Consider the following 21,969-nt stretch of genomic DNA (forward strand, 5'->3'; position numbering starts at 1 on the left):
AGAAACCACTCAAAGTGGCAAAGATTAAGAGGTACAGGGGGGTAGGGAGAGCGCAAGTGTGAAATGGGGGGCAGGAAGCAGGGGGATGTGGAGAGGAGGGCACAGGGGGGGCACCACCTCCTGGGCACCTCCTACCATTACTACGCTACTGGGTAACAGACATTCGGGAAAACCCAGACATGTTCTTTTTTTAACAGATGGGCCAGTTACCTGGAGGGATTTCCAAAACCCAGCAGTTTGTCCAGGTTAGTCCTCTAGCTCAGGGTTGTGTCTGGAGAACCTCTGTGCATGCACTCACATGCACATGATGTCATCTCATTAACGCATGCACAGGGACCCTTCAGACGCAGCCTTGAACTAGGGGAGGTTCATGTGGAAACAGGGCTAGGGTAGAATAGGGCAGAGTTGGAGGATGGACAGGGCAGGACTAGGTGTCCTCTGTTTTAAAGAGGAAATCTGGCAACCCTATAAGGAGGTGTCTATATGGTCCATTGGAAGAGGTTTTCTAACTGAGGACAGCTTTCAGAATTAAGTGGAAGGATGAACAACTACTATCTCATATAGCTGACTCCATGGCAATTAATGTGCTTCTATGCAAAAGATCTCCAGGGTTGGCTGGGAATGTTGCAGAATCAGCATTAACAGTCCAGTGAGAAGCAGAGGGGAGGCATGGACATTGCTACGAGTGAAACCTAGTGGCTAGATTTAGAATTCATGATACAAGGTTTAGGAGTTCTGCTGTGTGTCTCCTCATCTCAGGATTGTTTACTGCACCGACCAGACTAGGAACAGTTGGAGAATTGGGCCTATTTAATTAGAAGAAATATCCCTAGGTAGAAGTAAATGAGCATCACGATCCTAGCATTGGTTCAGTTGAGCTGGAAGAAAATAGGAGAAAAGAACTACCTAAGAACATAAGAGTTGCCATACTAGGACAAATCGAAAGTCCATCAAGCCTGATATCCTGTTTCCAAGAGTGGCTAACCTAGGCACAAGTACCTGGCAAGATCCCAAAAGAATAGGACTGGAAATTTTCATAATCATTCCATCACCACTCTGAACTCTTATCCATACTGTTGTAGAGCATTGGCTTCCCCATCCCCTGGCCATGACAGTTTGGAGTCCATTTCAACCTCTTTAGAAGACACTGGTGGTAACCATTCTTTTTATATGTCTAATCAATTAAAAGTAAACACATACTACAGGATGAATAAGTTATGCAGACAATATTGTAAGAGACTTAAAAAATAAAGGGATTTGAATTTAGCTCATATCTTTTCATCTATAGTTCAAGACACATGTCCTGGTCCTGGAAAGGGAGAGTATGGCGATGCTGTATCCTTCTAACTTTTGATCTCTCTTTCCAGTGCAGGGGTGGGACGGACGGGTTGCTTTATTGTAATTGATGCGATGTTGGAGAGGATAAAGCATGAGAAGACAGTGGACATCTATGGACACGTTACGCTAATGAGATCACAGCGGAATTACATGGTCCAGACTGAAGATCAGTACAGCTTCATCCATGATGCCTTGTTAGAGGCTGTGGCCTGTGGTAACACTGAAGTCCCAGCCAGAAACTTGTACACCTACATTCAGAAACTGGCTCAGATTGAGGTGGGAGAACACGTCACAGGAATGGAGCTGGAATTCAAGGTACAGTGCTGGGAAGAGGAAGAATTAATGTGTTTTTAAATTGATTTTTGCAGCCATCTATGTGGAATGACTAATACATTGTAGCTGTAGTCTCATACCCATCTTAAATACTGTTTCTGAAGCTAGAGAGCTTTTCATGCAAGCATTCAGGAACCTGGGAGTTATCTGGATCATTGTTCCCAGTCCTCAGGCAAGCGGTATATTGAGGGGTAGAGGTTAGCAGGGCTTGTTTGTCCTGACAAAAGTGTTGATTGGCTCTTTTGGGAAAAAAAAGAATTGGTTTATATGTTTTTGGATTAAAAAAGCAATTATATATCATAGTGCAAGGCTAATGCATTTGTTCCCCACCTGCTACCTCTTTTCTGAAAAGGCTCCCTCCACTTTCTAAATTCCTGATTGAATGTCTTTCCTTGCATCTTTCCTTTATGTCTTAATTTTAACATTTTATTACAAATTTGCAGCTCTGAGTGATGAGGGGGCTGAAATCTGCAATTTTCAGCTCACCTAGCAGAGGGATGAAGAACCATCTTGTACCATAAAGCAATCCCAATGGCACAGCAGGAAAAAGAGCAATAATGTGTATCTAAATTCATGTAGACGCATCTGTATATTGGTTGGTAAAGAGGTTTTCAAACTGATGTTTGAGAATATGTATTAATGCAATGCAAAGTTGATGTTGATTAGAAGAGCAGTCTATCCTCATATTTTTAGAAATTCAGCTCAGCATTTAGTATGGTGCAAACCAAATTTCTGCCACAGTTTAAATATATTTTATAAAATTTGAATTGCACTGTATGCACAATGGAGTTTGTGTTGTAAACTGCTAAATCATTTTGGTTTGGGTATTTGCAACCTTTGCAACCAATTGAAAGTGGCTATTAAAATGTAAAGTTTCTAATACAGGTTTTAGAAACCTTTTTGCTGCATAGACCAGAGACATTAAAAGTTTTATCATTTTAACACACCAAGATGATAATATCAGCACATTATTTCTTACAGCGACTTGCCAACTCCAAAGCTCACACTTCAAGATTTATCAGCGCCAATCTTCCGTGCAACAAATTCAAGAATCGCCTTGTTAATATCATGCCATATGAGACCACACGGGTTTGCCTTCAGCCAATCAGAGGAGTGGAGGGGTCAGATTATATCAATTCCAGCTTTATTGATGGATACAGGTACAGAACAGCTCACCTGACACTGAAATCAACACTAAACCAAGAATGAAAATTAGCTCCTCAATCCATTCAAAGTAGCTGCAGTACTTATAAACCTTGCAGCTAAGAAACAGTGCTTCACAAGAAAACACTCCATAAAAAATTCCCTTTTAAAATCCCATGATGGATGATGATGCAGGGCCTCTTTACTCTGTGTACCTGCAGATACAAAGTACATGGAGTAAAGCAAGGTAAATAGGAGGAATTTAAAATGAAATTCTTTGTATATATTTCCTTGGACCTGTCCTAAACCCCATCCTGCAGGGGTGAGGAAATTTCCAAAGGGATTTTCCTGTGGTTAAGTATTCAGCCACAGATATTCTTTTGTAAACTGCCTTGTAATCAGTGGTGTAGCGAGGGGCAGTAGCTCCCTCCTCTCCACCTACTCCCCCCCCACTCCTTCCGCACTCACACCTTCCCTTCCCACCCCATACCTCTTTAAATCTTCAGTGCGAGCAGTTTCTCCAGCTTGCTGCTCGCGCCAGCATTGACTTTCCCTTTGATATCACTTCCTGGCCCCCTGATCCAGAAGTGATTTCAGGAGAAGCCAGGCTGGCACAAGCAGCAGACCAGAGTAGTTGCTCACGCTGGCGAAGATTTAAAGAGGTATGGGGGGGCAGGGAATGAAAGATGTGAATGTGGCATGGGGAGGCAGAGAGGTGCTTGCCTCTACCAAGACAGCACCCAGGACGGTCTGCCCCTCCCCCCCTTCTTACTACACCACTGGTTATAATGACCAATAAGGACAGAGGTATGGATAGAGTCAGGTATGTGAAATGAGGTCACGTAGTTTACTATAAAACAGAATTGTTAGGCTGTCAGTGATGGCCAGTTGTCCAGGTCCTCCTGATACAGCAAAGCATACCTGTACCATAATACTACCATTATGCTCAAGAAGCAGGATGAGGTTCTTACTTTGCAAGACAGTATTTGGTTTTCCTTACTGTGACTGAAACATTCAGGTTTTGATTCAAGATTATGTTTATTTAACTAATTGCCCAAGGTCAAACCATCAAAGCAATTTACATTTCAAAAATAAGCAATTGAATGAAAAGAATTAGTCTGGTCATAAATAACAGATAACTTGTTGTGTTCCACTAGACCAGGGGTGTCCAACCTTTTGACTGCCCTGGGCCGCATTGGCCCAAAAAAATGGTTCTGGGGCCACACAAACGCTGCAGCAAGACAGAGGAGGGAGCCAGCAAGACAGTAAACACCCGGGGGCAGCAGAGGAAAATTGCATCGCCCACGACCGGGCCACACCAAATACTTCACGGGGCCGCAGGTTGGACACCCCCTGCACTAGACCCTAAAGTCCAAAGCAGTCTGCCTCTTTAAGTCAGCCTAATTCATATGCGATGGGCGATGAAAAGTTCTCAGCCCAACCAAGAAGAGAATGATGTGGAGCCATGAAACGTACAAGTTATTCCATACTTTTCTTAGCATTTTTTGTTTCATTTCATATCATTGAAATGAAAAATGTCAAGAGAAGTGTAAAATAGTTTGTAAGTTTCATGGCTCCATATCATTCTCTTCTTGGCTAGGCTGAGAACTTTTTAGTGGCCACTTGAATTAAAAGCTAAACAAAATAGGTGGACCTTCAGGGAAAGAGCCTTCTGTGCTTAATGATAAATGAAGGGCATTCCACAGTATAGGCCCAGCAACGCTTAACATCAGTTTCCGGAAGATACCTAAAGATACATCCCAGACTGAGGGAATAGTCAGTTATTCCTGACTAGAGCGCAAGGCCTTTGGAGTCTAGGGCAAAAGGTATGAAGTCAAAAATGAAGGGGAACCCAATTGTAGGAGTTTAATGATCAACCTCAAAATCTTGCACATAATATGATGTTCCACTGGAAACCAGTGTTCTTTTTGCAGCAAAGGAGTTACATGGTCAAAACTTTTGAGGCTGAAAAACAATTTATAGCAATATTTTGTAATTATTGTAGCTGCTTGATTTATCTTTGACTACACCCTTCAGGATAGCATTACAATAATCTATAGTGTGATAACAAACGCATGAATGATGATATGTAATGTGGTCTGATCAAACAAGTGCTGGAATGATCTTATTCGTTTTAAGTGAAAGAAGCAAGTCTTAACAATGGATGATACATATGTTTTAAAGGAGAAGTTAGAGACCAATATGACTCCTAGAACCATGATGATGTCACTAGCCTGAAGAATAATTAACTGTCCCTAAATTAAAAGTTGGTGATATGGGACAATGCTCGCCCCTACAGAATACTTGAAGAAGTACCTTTTGTACATTAAATGACAATTTATTTGTTTTGAGCTAGGCCTCCACTCAGAGTTGTGTTTTTTTTTTTTTTTTATCAACAGCACAGTGTACAAAATATATAAAAGAAGAAATGAAAAGAATGCCATTTAAAATAGGAAAGCAAAGAAAAGACAAAACCAAAAAAATAAATTTACAGGCAGTCCCCAGATTAAGAACATCCGACTTACGTCAGACTCGTATTTATGAACCATGGTCCTGCTTCTCCCTCTGATTTGGGACAGGAAGGGAGGAAGAGGGGGTGCATTGGCACAGAAGGGAGAAGCAGGGTTGCATTGGAACACGGAAGGAAGGGAGCACAGACTTTGGACAAAGGAATGAGGGAGCATGAACTTGGGACACATAATGGAGGGAGTGAGGGAAAGAGATGCTGAGGTGGAAGAAGGAATAGAAAAGGAGAAAGTGGAGAATTGTTGGGCATAGGGAAGGAGAGAGAAATATTGGACATGATGGTGGGAGAGGAGTGAGGTACAGATGCATGGGGAAGAGAGATGCAAGGGAGAAATGTTGGATGTGGTGTTGGAGAAGGAACAATGGGATAGATGAAGAACAAAAGTATCATATTTTCACGCATATAACGCGCATACGTGTATAGCGCGCGGGTCCAAACCATTTGTGTAAAAAAAATTTTATATAGCACGCACACGCATATACCGCGCATGCTGCTATAACCTCCTCCCGCCACTCCCGCTTACTCCCTCTTCTGGCCTACGAACCAGCATCCTCCCCCCCGCTCGTGTCACCCCCCCTCCCCTGCGATCCTACATCCCCCCAGCACCGCAAAGACATCGGTCGCTAACCCGATTGGGCACCGGCACCAGTACCAATGCACAGGACGTGCCAGTGCCCGAAGATCCTCCTTCATTGGGCTGGGCTGGGCTGGGCTGGGCGGTGCGAGGGAGATCCTCCCTCTTCCCTGTGCCGGGCTGGACTGGGCTTTGAGCATTTGCGCATGCTCAAAGCCTTCTGGTCTCGTTCTCTCCGAGATTCTGAATCTGAGAATCTCGGAGAGAGCGAGACCAGAAGGCTTTGAGCATGCGCAAATGCTCAAAGCCCAGTCCAGCCCGGCACAGGGAAGAGGGAGGATCTCCCTCGCATCGCCCAGCCCAGCCCAACGAGGGAGGACCTTCGGGCACTGGCACTGGCACGTCCTGTGCATTGGTGCTGGTGCCGGTGCCCAATCGGGTAAGCGACCGATGTCTTTGTGGTGCTGGGGGGGATGTAGGATCGCGGGGGAGGGGGTGACGCGAGCAGGGGGGAGGATGCCGGTTTGCAGGGGGGATGCCGGATCGCACTGAAAAAAAAAATTTGTATAACGCGCATGGTTATACTCGGTTTGTAAAATCGTGTATAGCGCGCGCGTTATATGCGTGAAAATACGGTAAGTATAAACCTCCTATCTTTTCTTTTTATATAAACTACAGTACTTTATTTTGAGAACCGTTTCTTTAATGTTTTTATAGATTGTGTACTGTACAAGATCTGAGTTACACACAAATTCATCTTAATTCATCTTAAGAATAGTTTTAAAAACGCAACTCATTCTTAACCTGGGGACTGCTTATATATATATATATATATATATAAATAGATATATATAGAACAACATAGGCACGAGGAAGTATCCCTGAGGGACTCCATGAGGGAGTTCAAAGGGAGCAGAAAATACATTTTGCCAAATTATGTGATATGTCCTGTCAGAAAGATAAGAACAGAATGACTGAAGCATTTGGCTCACTATACCTACATCCGCTAGATGAGATTAAAAAAAAAAAAAAAAACAGCTTGTTATTTACCATATTGAGGGCTGCAGTCAAATCTAGAGATAGCAAAGGAACAGTTCAACAGACTGGAGTTTGAGAAGCATACCAAAACACAGCTGTCTCTGTGCTGTGGTACAGACAGAAATCGCATGGTTAGGATGTAGAGCCTTATAAGATTCACCCAAAAACGGAGGGCAGTAAACGAACCTTAAGATGTTTATAAGTGGTGGAACATTCACATGGAAATTTTAAATAATTTATACACAGAGCACGTTAAAATTTATTAATTTGGACACCGTTTAAAGCATCTGTGTATGGGACGCTGACACAGCATACAAGACCCATTATAGGGAAGCCTAGAAATAACCCCGAAAGAAGACATCAAAAGAAAGATAAGTGCACATTATAAATATCTTGAACTGTCTATTGCCAACAAATAATATTTATCAATTGAGGTTGATGTAAACTAGGAGAGATAATTAATACCTGCTGGTCTCAGATTCAAAGAAGGCAGGAGAGGGAATGGTAATGTGCAATGATGGTTCCCTAACTACTGTGGTCTTGATCTGTTTTCAGAAGTGACATGGTGGAGGTGACTCACTTATTATATTATAAATGAAGTTTTGAATTAACTTATAGGTTTTAATTAGAGGCATTGGTATATTTAGCCTTATAAGATTCTACATATTCTATCAAGTAGACCCGTTCAGTTACTTTAGAAATAAAGGGCAGCTGAGCTATCAGCCTTTAATTAGTTACAGATTCCTATTCTGGTGCCAGACTGAGCTTGAGGGACCCTTTGGGGTTTGTCCAACCTCAGGGGTGTCACACTCGATGGGTTAAGAGTTGAGTCCCTACCCCCATTTTTTTCACCTCCCCAAAATATTTCTAGAGGTGCCTCAGCTGTAAGCCTTGCCACCAATACCAGCAATTGTTTAGAGAGCAAGTGGAGTCTGTTCTGACAGAAAAAAAAAAATATCCTGAGGCAGTGCCAGTCTGAAGGGTGCCTTCAGTTCATTGCTATTGCTTTTTATTGCCAACCAGCACTTTTTCCCTAAGCTAGGTCACGTATTGCACAATGAGCACTTTTAAAAGGAAAAAGTGCTCATTGTGATCCAGATGCGAGGTTGATGCGGCTGGCCTGTGCTTGTGAAGGGGAATCCTTGTCAGCTTCTGGTGCCGGCGTCTAGGGCTGGATGCTCTAGTACAGCCTTGACCGATGGCGGGCCTCCTGTACATGTTTTCTCCGTGTCCGATGGTGGGCAGAGTCCTTTGCATTGCTCGGCACCCTGGCCGCATGATCCTGGTTGCTCCAGACTGACCCAGGTACTCATGGTACGTGGATCTGGTTTGTCTTGTCGTGGAAGATCCTCTTCCACTGCCTCTCTCGCCAGACCTGACTCAGGGCCCTATTCCAGTGTTCGATCCAGGTCCCTATTGTCTTAAAGGTTGGCTTTTGAGAGGAAACGCCTAGGTAAGAAAGCCTATTCAGATAAAGTGATCTCCACTCTCTTGGGGTCCTGGAGGCTTTCTACTGCGCAGGCTTATGTGCGGGTTTGGCATATTTTTGAAGAGTGGTGTGCTGCTCATGGATTGGTTTTCCTTTCACGCCTCTTTGCCTCGCATCTTGGAGTTCTTGCAGGATGGCCTGGATAGGGGCCTGGCCTGTCCTGCTCTCCGGGTTCAGCTTGCAGCTTTGTCTGTGTTTCGTAGTTTGCTGCAGGGTAAGCGTTTAACTTCTTTTCTGGTTCGCTTTTTGAGGGCAGCTAAATTGCTTCGGCCTCCAGTGTGGCCTTCTGTTCTGGCCTGGGATCTCAGTCTGGTCCTGTCCGTGCTAGTGCACCGTCACTTTGAGCCCCTGGGTTCCTGTTCATTGAAGGACCTTACTCTCAAGGTAGTTTTCCTGGTGGTCATTACTTCTGTGAGACACGTTTCTGAGGCTCTCTCTCTTGTAGTCCTCCCTTCCTGGAGTTTTCTAGGGAGCGGGTGGCGCTACGGTCTGTTCATTCCTTTCTGCCAAAGGTGGTCTCGTCTTTTCATGTCAACCAGTCCGTGGTCCTCCCAGTCTTGGGTAGGCGGTAAGGCTCTTCGGAACAGAGGCAGTTGCGCAACTTGGATGTCTGTCAGGTCCTTCGCTCTTATGTTCAGCGGACCCAGGAGTTCCGGAAGTTGGATCATCTTTTTGTCCTCATAAGGGGGACGGCGCTTCCAAGGCTACCATTGCGCGCTTGGATCTAAGAGACTATCGCTTCTGCCTATCTTCTTCAGCAGAAGCTTGTTCTGGATTTTCTAACGGCTCATTCCATTCGGGGTCAAGCAGCATATTGCGCTGAGTCTTCTCTGGTGCCTCCAGTGGATATGGTTTGGGCTTCTCTGAATTCATTTGTGGTTGTTCAGGCACGTCGGGACGCAATGTTCGGTGAGCGTGTTCTGGTGGCGGCCCTCCAGGGGTCCCATCCATGATGGGTACCGGTCTGGAGAGCTGCTAAAGAAGAAGAAATTAGGTTCTTACCTGCTAATTTTCTTTCTTTTAGACTCTCCAGACCGGTACAGTCCCCACCTTGTCTGTCTGTTGTTCTTACAGGATTTGCGTGAAGAGTGGTTTTTTTCTGTGGGTTCTAGTATTTTTGTAAGGTCGGGGAGATCAAAAGAACAGCAGCTTTAACTCAGCTGATGTAGTTGGCGAGCTGTGGGACGTTTTGCTGAAGGGGCTTCTTCTATACAATATCCAACAGTATTGCTCTATGTTAGTTGCTACTCCTGTTAGGAGTATTGTTACTGTTATAATTAGCACTTCTTAGTTCTGCTTGGCTATTCAGCAGACTGGTTAGACTAGAGCAGGGGTGCCAAATTTGGCCCACAGGGTAATTAAATTTGGCCCGCAATTTGGCCCTCTGTTTCTTCCCTCCCTCCATCCCAGCTTCCTGGTCTCACCTTTAAAGCAGCCTGCAGAGGATTGCCAGTTGGCTGTAATGATCCTAACAGACTGCCATAGTCTCCGCAACACATTCCCTCTGCTGCGATTCCACCCCTGACATAAGAGGAGGGGCGGGACCACAGCAGAGAGAATGTGCTACGGAGGACGATGGCAGCCTGTTAAGGATCGCTACAGCCTGTGATCCTCTGCAGGCTGTCCTAATTAGCCAAAGGTGAGACCGGGAGGCCAGGGGGAAGCTGGAGGATGCTGCAAAGAAGGGGGGAACATGCAGGCCTTCGGGGGGGGGGGGGCTTGGTGTAGAAGTACACAGATTGAGGAGGGGGAAGAAATAATGAGTGTAAACACAGAGGAGAGGGAGAATGGTGGACAATGGGATTTAGGGAGGGAAGGAACAGAAAGGAAGAGAGGTTGGACTCGAGGAATAGTGTAGAGGAGGGGATAGATATACTGGATAGGAGGATAGTTGAGAAGAGAAAGGGAGAGATGGTGGTGGGGAAGGAGGGACAGATACAGGATGAAAGGGTAGTTGAGAAAAGGAGAGATGGTGGGGTTCATCGCTGCAGCCGCGGGGATGGAGACGAAAAAAAGGAAAGATGCCAGACCTCCAGGGGAGGGAAGGGAAACAGAAGGGAAAGATAGAGATGGAAATGTGTATCCTGCCAGAGCTGGTATTAGACAGCAAGCATGAATTAGGATCTAAAAGAGAACATAAACGAGAAAAAGTCTTTTTTATTTATTTTGTTTACATCACAGAGCAAGCGTGGGGATGGAGAGGTTGTAACCCTGTACTTCTACTAAGACTAAGGGGTCCTTTTATTAAGATGTGCATTTAAGCGCACACTAAATCGGTTAGCGTACCTTAATAAAAGGACCCCTCAGTATCTTAATAAAAAATTCAGCCTGCAACTTAGCCTATGTGGCCCCTTATGTGATTGACACCCCTGGACTAGAGGGAAACACAGCTATTAGAATTACAGCCATAGTTTTGTCACAGTCTCCAGCTGCTGGTCATGGTGAGCTATTACCCATCAATGAACTGTACCGGTCTGGAGAGTCTAAAAGAAAGAAAATTAGCAGGTAAGAACCTAATTTATCCTTGTTAAATTTTATTGCATAAGAAAAGATGGATCTCAATTAAATAAAGGTATCTTAGTAAGAACTTGCTATTAACATTATTAAAGGTGAGGTTCACAAACAAGGTAAGCAGGTATGTCCTGCAGCAGAAGTGAAGCAGTGTAGATGGTAGTCCTTTAACTGCTGCTCCAATCCTGAATTGAGTAAATTAATTGTTTGTGTTGATTTCCCTCTCCTCCTAACTTTGTACTCTGATGACTTGACTATCTCAGACAGCAAAAAGCCTACATTGCAACGCAAGGACCGCTGTCAGAAACCACGGAAGACTTCTGGCGAATGTTGTGGGAGAACAACTCCACCATAGTTGTGATGCTAACAAAGCTGCGGGAAATGGGCCGGGTAAGTTTGGGGTTTGTAGTGATGCTTACAAAGCTCTGGGAGAGAGCTTGGAACACATATCATTCTAGTGCAATGCGTCCAATAGTCCTGAAAGCTAGATTAATGTGTCTAAATTCATAAGTTGCTTGCCTAATGCTGTCAATCATCTTTGAACTTCACTGGAGAAAAAAACAAACCACGCAAGAAAGTAGAGTCTGGTCTAAGTTTCTTCTTGATAGCAGGACATGCGAGTAGCTATGAGCGCTATATAATATTAGTGCTAGTTGCACATAGTTTTGGTATGTGTTTTGATCAGTTACTTGAATGTTATAAAGTTAATATGTTTGTTACAGTGCAGAACAGAATTGTAGTGGTGGGGATTCTCCTCCTCCCCCCCATTTCCCTCCTTCCAGTTATGTTTGTCATTATAGTACTGCTTGATTACTTTTGTACAAACTGAGAGGGCAGGAGCAGCTTCCTGGGAAGGAGATAGAGTTCAAAGATAATTGGCTGCATTCTGCAAGCAACTTGCGGGTTCAGATGCATAACCCTAGCATTCAGGACTACTAGACACTTCTACAAGAAAGAAGATTATCAAGATAAGACCCTAATCTTTCTTTTTAGGGCTCTAAATTGATGAGTACCAATTCAGGTCATAAATAGATAGATGCCACTGATATAATAATTTGAGGAGGACAGGTTAGTCTCACCATTATAATGCCCATGATAAATGCTCATCAATATGTATTGCAGCAGGAGGTAAGACCATATGGTTCATTCCAGAGTGAACAAACTGTTTTCTCCATTTTGTTAAATACCTCATCACAAATAACTTTTTTTAACCTCCTTGGCAGGAAAAGTGTCACCAGTATTGGCCTGCTGAAAGATCTGCACGGTACCAATACTTTGTAGTGGATCCTATGGCTGAATACAACATGCCCCAGTACATCCTCCGAGAATTCAAGGTCACTGATGCTAGAGTACGTGGTGCCTTTTTTATATTATCATGGGTGCAGTTGGGAGACTGTGATGTGGTGGATACAGCTTCTGGATACAAATCTGTTTTGGAGAGGATTCTGAAATAAAAATTTAAGCAACCTGTGTAACAGTAGGCTACATTCTTCTAACGGGGCAAGGATGGGAAGAGATTAGTCTGTAGTGGCTTCAGAGCTGTCTCTGCCCACTCTTCTCATTCTCTGTAGGGGATGCACTAAAAGCTTTTCCAAATCATTGTTTACAAAGCCTCCAGCCTAAAGAAGCCACTCAGTGCTTAGCGGTAGCACATCACAATGTCTGTGCTGCAAATATCCAGCCATTCTACCTTCTGTTGTGTTTTCAGCTCATGCTGTGCAGTGTCTGTTCAACACTGGAAGGCACAGACTCCACAGGGATCTTCTTAAGATGTCAAAATAGATACTGCAAAGGACTTTGGTGCAAAAATTAAGATGGTAATTTGCCTAGTATGTTCCATTGCCATTCCTGCACAGTTTTTTAATGTTTACTTTTTCTTGTATTAACCTCAGGATGGTCAATCAAGAACTGTTCGTCAATTTCAATTCACTGATTGGCCAGAACAAGGTGTGCCAAAATCAGGCGAAGGCTTCATTGATTTTATTGGACAGGTGCACAAGACAAAAGAGCAGTTTGGTCAGGATGGGCCAATTTCTGTTCACTGCAGGTAAGTCAATCACAAGTGTGTTTAACCCAAATAAAGATGTCAGTTAAATTCACATTAGGAAAAAAAGGATTTGAGACATTAGAAACTTATTTATGACCAACATCAAACAAGTCATGATTGGGACTGAAACAGCTCTCTCCCTTCCATACCTTGCTTTGGAATGAAAAACCATACTGGCTAAAAGATTTCAAGTCTCAGATTTCTGCAAGAGCTTTCATAAATATGTTTTGTCGCTTTCCACCCAAATTTATCCTCTGTGAACTGTCCCTCCACTTTATATATAATCCCTGGCCTTAGATCCAATGACAAGCATAGCCTACCACTCCTATAAACCTCAGGCTTCATATATGAGGTATATTGATTCATATGAATTTGAAACTATTTTCATATCCTTCCTTCCTCCAGTGCTGGAGTAGGCAGGACCGGAGTGTTTATCACATTGAGTATCGTCCTGGAGAGGATGCGTTATGAAGGCGTTGTAGATATTTTTCAGACAGTAAAGATGCTACGAACACAGCGACCAGCAATGGTGCAGACAGAGGTAAGACGTCACCCAAGTTTTTAGATTGTTCCATTTTGACCTTTAATAACTAAGGGCTCCTTTTACAAGGGTGCGCTAGGGTCTTAACGCACGTAATAGCGTGCGCTAAAATGCCCCGCGCGCTAGCCACTACCACCTCCTTTTAAGCTGGCGGTAATTTTTCGGCTAGCGCGCTATAGCACACTCTAATCTTGTGCAAGCACAAAAAACGCTAGCGCACCTTAGTAAAAGGAGCCCTAAGACTTACTATTCACAGTGGAAAAGGCTCAGCAACTTCTGTGGAAATTGAAATGACTAATGGACTAACGCAGTACAAGGGCAAGAGAGAAAAGGGAACTTTTTCAGCTGGGAGATGGCGCTGTAGGTTAGAGCAGTGGTTCCCAACCTTGTCCTAGAGGACCACCAGGCCATTCGGGTTATCAGGATAGCCCTAATGAATATGCATGGGGAAGATTTGCATGCCTGACACCTCCATTATATGCAAATCTCTCTCATGCATATTCATTAGGGCTATCCCAAAAACCCAACTGGCCTGGTGGTCCTCCAGGACAGGGTTGAAAACCATTGGGTTAGAGTATACTTCTCGCTAATGCAGGGCTACTCAGTTCCAGTCCTCGAGGTCCGCAGGCAGGCCAGGTTTTCAGGATATCCACAATGAATATGCACGAGAGAGATTTGTACACACTGCCTCCTTGGTATGGAGTGGAAGAGTAGCCTGGTCTAGGTTAGGCTAGTGGTTAGTGCAGCAGACTGTGAACCTGAGGAACTGGGTTCAAGTCCCACTGCAGTTCCTTGTGACTGGACAAGTCACCTAATCCTCAATTGCCCTATGCACAAAATAAGTACCTGTATATAAAATGTAAAACCACTTTGATTGTAGCCACAGAAAGGCAGTATAACAAATCCCATTCCCCTTCCCCCATGCAGAACTCTCTCATGGATATTCATTGGCATAGGCAGTGGAATGCTTTTTGTTTGGGGGGCCTGCAAGCTCCTCCCCAGACCCTGCCCCCATAATAGTACTAATTGTAATAACATGTTTTCCATTCATTTTTCATATATACACACAATATAATCTTATTAACAATACATAATGGTTAACTACAAAATAGAGAATGACACAGTGGCTGTTACCCGTGGCTAGCAGCGGGCAACCCACCAAAACGGTGAGGAAAAACCTGTGTTCACTGTGGCTATGGGGACAAGGCCATTCACCGCCCCATGGAGTTAAGGGAGGGAACGCGAGCAGTCACCTATCGCGCTCCCTCCCTCCTTACTGCCGCCTTCCTTACTGCTGCTGTCAAGTTTAAACATCTCCCTACTCCCTCCCTGCCCTTTACCTTCGTGGCCGGTGATGTCTAAACTGCCTTCTTACAACAGCCGGAGCGTTGAAGCTCCGTGTGGCTGCCTAAAGGTCATCTCTGACGCAACCGGAAGTTACATCAAAGACGATCTTTCCGGCAGCCCTAAGCAACTTCAACGCTCCGGCTGCTGTAAGAAGGCAGTTTAGACATCGCCGGCCACGAAGGTAAAGGGCAGGGAGGTTTGTCGCATAGTTGTCGGACCGGGCCTGTTGTCTGGGAGGGGGGTGCGAGTACATGGCGGAAGCGGTTAAGAGGTGATCTCGCTGCAGGGGGGGGTGAAAGCACCACAAAGGTAAGGGGCAGGGAGGGAGAAAGAGAGGAAAGGTGGGGTAGAGAGGAACAGACGCTGAAGGGAAATGGGTAAAACAGAGTGGGGAGAAGAATGCTGAAACGACATGGGGAAGACAGAGTGGGGAGAAGGACGCTGAAAGGATATGGGGAAGACAGAGTGAGGAGGACGCTGAAAGGATATGGGGAAGAGAGAGTGGGGAGAAGGACGCTGAAAGGACATGGGGAAGAGAGAGTGGGGAGAAGACACTGAAGGGAAATGGGGAAGAGAGAGTGGGGAGAAGAAGCTGAATGGAAATGGGGAAGAGAGTGGGGAGAAAATGCTGGCAGGGAAGAAGACAAAGATGCCAGACTATGGGGGGAGCGGAGGGAAGAAGATGGGTGCCAGACCAATTTGGAGGGCGGGAGAAAGGGAGAGGCACAGTAACAGAGCAAATGGAAGACGCAGAGAGAAGAGAAACAGTGGATGGAAGGAATTTAATGAGAAGATGAGGAAAGCAGAAACCAGACAACAAAGGTAGAAAAAAAAATTCTATTTCTTTTTGCTTCAGGATAAAGTAGTATATTAGTTGTGTTGATAAAAATTTATAAACAAAGCCCTTCCAGCTGAACATCTCTTTCTCCAGTTCAGCAGCCAGAACTTTGACTTATAAGGAAGGAATAAGCTAAATATTGCAGTACTGAGGCTTGTATGGATGCTGCGGGGATGGTGACGGGGTGGTGAATGGGATGGCAGTGATGGTGACGGGGCAGTGAAGGGAATGGCGGTGAAGGGGGTGGTGGGCCGGGGATGGGGCAGTGACAGGGACAGATTTTTTCCCCGTGTCATTCTCTACTGCAAAATTAAACTACACAAAGCACATTGTATGTTTCTCAACATTCATTCCTACCAGAATACCTGTCCTTGGTCACACATGCAGAACACAAATAATCCCTGTGCAAATACAGGACCACAAACTAAAAGTATTAATATATACAAACCAAACCCTAAGATTCAAGACTCTGTCTGCAGTTCAACCCCTAGCAAAAGAAACAAATGCATTTCTACCTGAACAGTGCAAAATATAGACAGCAGATGTCATTTCTCAAAACTGACAATTCAATTACTAAATTGAAAATAAAATAATTTCCCCTACCTTTGTTGCCTGGTGATTTTGGTTTTCAAACCATCTTTCCCAATCTCTGTCTGCACGTCCTTCTGTTTGTCCTCTTAACTGTGTATCCAGGGCCACCTTATCCATTTGCTGTTTTTCTCTCCTTCACTTTCTGCCATACATCCATCTTTAGCATTAACTTTTAACATTCAACTTTCTTCCATTTTTCTGCTTTCTTCTCAAAATCTACTTTTCCATGCCTTCCCTTCCTATCTATCCATGCGTACCATCTCCTCCCTCTTTCTTCTCCCCTATGCCCATCTATCCATAAGAAGCATTTCTTCTTATCTCTTCCCTGTCACACCCTTTGCTGTGCACCATCTCCTCCCTCTCCCCTCTAATCCCTATGCACCATCTCATCTCTCTCTCATGGTCAAACATCTCTGTTTTCCCCCTTCGCCTCTCATATGGTCTGGCATCTCTCTCTCCTTCCCTCCCTCTTTCCGAGGTCTAACATCTTTCTCCTTTCTGCTGTCTGGCAGCTCTCGCTCCCCTCCTTCCCTTCCATTCTGTAGTCTGGCATCTCTCGCTCTCTCTCTCCTTCCCATTCCAGTGGTCTGACATCTCTCCCTTCTTTGGGTCATCTCTCCTCCCTCCCTCCCTCCTCGCCACCACTATCATGTCCAACAATTCTCCCTCTTTCTTCCTTTCCCCATATACATCATCTCTCTTTCCCTCTCACGCCACACACCTATGTCCAACACCTCTCTGTTCTTTTTCCCTCCCCCATGGCAGCATTTTTTCTCTCCCTTTCCACTACTCCACCTGTGCAGCATCTCTCTTTTCCTCCTTTCCAACCCCCCACCCCAACCCCCGTACATTTGTCCTTACCAACTGTCTCCCTGTATGTGCAGTATCTGTCTTCCCAATCCCCTGAGCATCTGTCTTCCTTGCCTTCCCAACTCCCTACCTCCTGCACCTAGCCTCTCCCTGTCAGGCTCTGCACCCAGCCCTCTCTCCTTCCCTCCCCTATCAGGCACTGCACCTAGCCCCCTCCCCCATCATGCACTGCACCTAGCCTCCTCCTGCCAGACTCTGTACCCAGCCACCCCCATCTTGCCAGACTCTGCACTCAGCCCCCTTCTCCCCTTCAGGCACTGCACCTAGCCCCCTTCCCTCCCCCATGTTTTGCACTGCACCTAGCCCCCTCCCCCTGTCAGACTCTGTACCCAGCCCCATCCGCCTACCTCCTCTGGCCTGGTGGTCCAGCGGTGCAGTGGGCAGGAGCGAGTTTTCCTCACTCCTGCCCTGCTGCTAACCCGGTCTTTGCGGCTGGTTTCTTCTGTCACTGAGCGGCAGCACGCAGCGGCTTCTTTGACTGGCTCCTGTGAACTCTCAAGAATTGGGACAGTTCACGGGAGCCAGTCAAAGAAGCCACTGAGCGCCAAGCAGGAATGCCAAAGCACACTCCCGCTCATTGCTGCTCAGTGGCAGAAGGAACCAGCCGCGAAGACTGGGTTAGCAATGGGGCAGGAGCGAGGACAGCTCGTTCCTGCCCGCTGCACCACTGGACCACCAGGGATAAAAGTAAGTGGCAATTTGGGGGATGCCATGGCCCCTGTGGCACCCCGCCCCTTCCAGCGTCTATGTTCATTAGGGATATCCTGAAAACCTGGCCGGCCTGTGGACATCAAGGACCAGAATTGAGTAAACCTGCTGTAATGTGTAGGTTGCTTAGACTAGTGATTCTCAACCCATTCCTTGGAACACACCCTAGCACAGGGGTGTCAAAGTCCCTCCTCGAAGGCCGCAATCCAGTTGGGTTTTCAGGATTTCCCCAATGAATATGCATGAGATCTATTAGCATACAATGAAAACAGTGCATTCAAATAGATCTCATGCATATTCATTGAGGAAATCCTGAAAATCTGACTGGATTGTGGCCCTCGAGGAGGGACTTTGACACCCCTGCCCTAGCCGGTCAAGAAGGAGAGAATGCATGCAAATTGATGTAAATCTGTCTCATATATCTTCAATGTGGAAAATCTGACTGACTGGAGAGTGTTCTTGAGCACTGGATTGAGAACCCCTGCCCTAGACCAGGCTTTCTTTACTGTGGAAAGCTGCCTAGCAGAAGCACTGACTCTTTTCTCTTTTCTGCTTCAGGATGAATATCAGTTCTGCTACCAGGCAGCCCTGGAATACTTGGGGAGCTTTGATCACTATGCAACATAAAAAGCCATCATTTTGCAGACTCAACCAACTACTTAAGTCCTGAAAGGCCTCTTCTTACCCTCAAGGAGTGCTTGAACATAAAACTGAAAAAGGAAGCCCCTTTCCATGTGGGAATTATGGTGAAAGTGGAGAAATAGGGAAAGATTTTTTTTTATTTTTTTTTTATTTTTAAGGAACACCTCTTGCAGGAACTCCCATGTTGTAACCTAGAAAGTGAAAAGGCGGCTTGGAATATCACTGGATTGTTTCAAGTGGTGGACTGCTTTTGTTACCTCTCAAGTGGTGTTCTCTACAGGAGATTTTATGGACATCATAACATGGATCCAAAAGCCGAACTGAATGCTTGTAATTTTACTTGAGGGAGCTGAGTGACCAGAAAAGGGAAATTGACTTTGGGTTACATCATTAGAGTTCATTTTATTTACTAATATAGTTGGCAGGTCTTTAAAGTAAGTCACTTGCAAAGTAGATGGGGGATAATAAGAATCTAAAGCTAAGCTAGGAATACACTGTGCCAGAGTCTTGAGAAACTCTTAAGCTTTTAGCTTCTGGACGAGTGATAAAATTGGCAAAGATTTCCTTGGTCCTGATGCCTGGGTTTTTTTTTCCTGAATGTTTCACCACTCCCTTATTAATGCTCTAAACATTCCTTATTTCTTTTGATTCCAAAAATCAATCATCATCAAGGTATTATAAGACACTAGTGCCATCAGTAGCACTGGCCTGGTGCATAGGGAGCTCCATTCAGGCCTCTGGATTGTCAACATACACATCTATTCACCTGATGCGTGTTCCTGCTTTTTTTTTTTTTTTTTTCATGTTCTGCTCGGAAGCTGCTTCCTATAGCATAAAGAGGTTTGGGGAGATTTCTTTGAAATTCCTTTAATATTTGGATGCAAAATCTTCTCAACAAACAGAACTGGCTTCATGTTGGCAGCAGAATTTCCTACCCGGTGAGGAAAAGAGTGCTTCTGACGTCAAATTTTGCCAGATAAGGAATCTTCTGTTACATTGCTCTTTCCCCTCACAGCTAGTGAAAATTCAGCAAGGGGAACAGGAGTCTGAAAAAAATCACCTGTCCAGGAAGCTGCTTAAAAAAAATATGTCCCCTAGCTGTGCAAGAATTTTAAAAGATGGAGGCACAATGCAAGCTCTGAGTGACTTTCTTTAAATCTTCCATGTAACTGAAACATAAATGACTTTTCCCTTTTTTTTAAATAGTGTATTTTTTCCTTTTTTAAATGAAAGAATATCAGTCAATGAAATTAAGAAAAAAAACTTGCTTATTTGTTCATATTATGTTCAAAGACAGTCTATTTTTTCACTGTAGAAATGTTATGTGTAATGGCTGTTATATATATAATATATATATATATAATATACATAAGATGCAGTGCAAATTGCTACTTCTACATATTGCTTTTCTACCATTTAAAGGGTTTAAACTCACTCATGTATGAACAAAAGTCTTTTGTAATAAAACAGAAAAAAAATACCTTACATATCCAAGCCTATCTCCGTGAGGGTGTGAGGATTTACAGGTTAATCCATGCAAGGCTCCGGTGCCAACTCATGTCACACCCACTTGGACCCATGTTGCCTCAGCCTCCTTAGGACCACATGGACAAGATGAGACACAGCGAAAGAAAACAAGGGCAAGTTTCAGAGAAGCAGCTACCCCAAAGTCCCTACAATGCAGAGAAACCGAACACTAACTCTGCCACTGCAGTGGTAATTAGGACAGGACCCACACTGCATAGCTGTATGCTTAAAGCTATTCACACATCATCAAATCATCTCTAATTTTTTTCTTTTAATTTACCATAGTTTTAAATATGCTAAATGATACGACCCAATTTTCACATATTAGTTTCCATTAGTTTGGGACATCTGCACTTTCCTGATGGTGCTATCAACAAAACCTGTCCACCTGGCATTTTGAATACAGCTCCAGTATGAAAAAGAAAACCTTTACTATTAGCAAAAGCCAGTATCTGGAACGTGGCAGCAGCTGATGAGCAGAGGAGGAACCGAGACACCGTCACCTTGTATTCTCTTACGGTGACTGACATTAAGCAGTGCCTGAGGAATACAGGATTAAAAGGCAATTTTGATGATGTCCAAGCATGTGGCAACAGTCCTATATAATCACTGATGGAATTCGAGGTACGACGAGGAGGATGGGATTAATAATGGAAGAAATAAACTCTGCCAGAGATCTAACTTGCTTTCTAAGGGCAGCGAGATGGGCACAAAGAGGGTTCTAATGCGGCTACATCATCTTGGCCTAGTGGGACTAAAAGTAATCCACTCCTTGGTCCCTCTGAAAACCCCCTTTTCATATTTACAAATCAAACGACAAAAAAAAGGCAACTTTAAGGTTTCATGACCCAGTGTGTGAAAGGTACCACCTCCCCACCCTGATTTGTATGTATGCAGAAGCAAAGTCAAAATGGTTTTCTTCTTTGTATGGGAGAACAAGTGCTGTCACTTTCAAACTGTTATTTCGAAACAGAAAAGTAAGTGGTCTTCATGCCACTGTGGATGTAGATATGTCAACTTTGTATTAAAGGGAGATTGAAAGGAAGGCTTGGCACTGTCTGTCTTATTGCTAAATAGGGCTTAGCATACAAAATCTTTAGCATTACCTCTGTTTCCTTTTCACCAATGAAACAAGTCTGAAGTTTTTGACATCAGTTGCTTGTCTTAGAGCTGTACTGAATAACATATTTGGTCAAATACAAATAATGAGCATTCAGCTTTAACATAACAAATAATAAAAGAAGCAACATGAAATCAGAGATCAAATTGCTTATTTCTGTAGGATTTGACCCAGTAGAGCCTTGGATTATTCATATTTGAATATAAATCACTATTCAGCCAAATATAAATGATGTATTCAGAGCCAAATCAAATATGAATATTTGGCACGGCCCTATCTAAGACTGTAAGACAAGCAATAGCTACGTCAAACTAGCAATGCAGAACAAGCAAGTGAGACCTTTTTTGGTTGTTTAAAGGCAGCAAAATTTCAAACCTTTTAGGTGCAAATAAAAGCAGGAAACATTGAGAACAAAAAAAGGAAGACCTAAAAGTAAGTAAGAGCACATGAAGGGAACCCCAAAACAGCCATATTAGGAAAGTCCATGGGCAGTGGCGTAGTAAGGAGGGCGGACCATCCCGGGCACTGTCTTGGTGGGGGCACCGGCACCTCTCCGCCCCCTCCACTCTCTTACCTCTTTGGCTCTTCACTGGGGCAACCTGCCGTGTCAGCCTCAGCTCTTCCTCTAAAGTCACTTCCTGCACGCGCCAGTGAAAAGTTAAAGAGGAATGGGGCGGGAAGGTGCAGGGGACAGGCGGGGGGAGCCACCGTTCTGTTTGCCCGCTACACCACTGGTATCAGCTTTCCTTTCCCTTTTGGCCAATCAAAGCACCAGCATACCATCT

General features: G+C 44.4%; 1 protein-coding gene across 20 annotated transcripts in view; it reads left to right on the forward strand.

Moving 5' to 3' along the window:
* PTPRS (protein tyrosine phosphatase receptor type S) overlaps positions 1-20,908 on the forward strand; it is a 532,810-nt gene extending 511,902 nt beyond the window's left edge. For all 20 annotated transcript variants that reach the window (XM_033953845.1, XM_033953844.1, XM_033953846.1 and 17 more), the window contains 7 exons: positions 1,368-1,653; positions 2,653-2,831; positions 11,217-11,343; positions 12,177-12,302; positions 12,846-13,000; positions 13,406-13,541; positions 18,454-20,908. In XM_033953845.1, coding sequence (XP_033809736.1) covers positions 1,368-1,653; positions 2,653-2,831; positions 11,217-11,343; positions 12,177-12,302; positions 12,846-13,000; positions 13,406-13,541; positions 18,454-18,522 — 1,078 coding nt within the window. In that variant the 3' untranslated portion in view covers positions 18,523-20,908. The remainder of the gene's footprint in view (positions 1-1,367; positions 1,654-2,652; positions 2,832-11,216; positions 11,344-12,176; positions 12,303-12,845; positions 13,001-13,405; positions 13,542-18,453) is intronic.
* The last annotated feature ends 1,061 nt before the right edge of the window (positions 20,909-21,969 follow it).

This window comes from Geotrypetes seraphini, chromosome 8, assembly GCF_902459505.1.
Source record: "Geotrypetes seraphini chromosome 8, aGeoSer1.1, whole genome shotgun sequence".
In the NCBI taxonomy this organism is placed as follows: domain Eukaryota; kingdom Metazoa; phylum Chordata; class Amphibia; order Gymnophiona; family Dermophiidae; genus Geotrypetes; species Geotrypetes seraphini.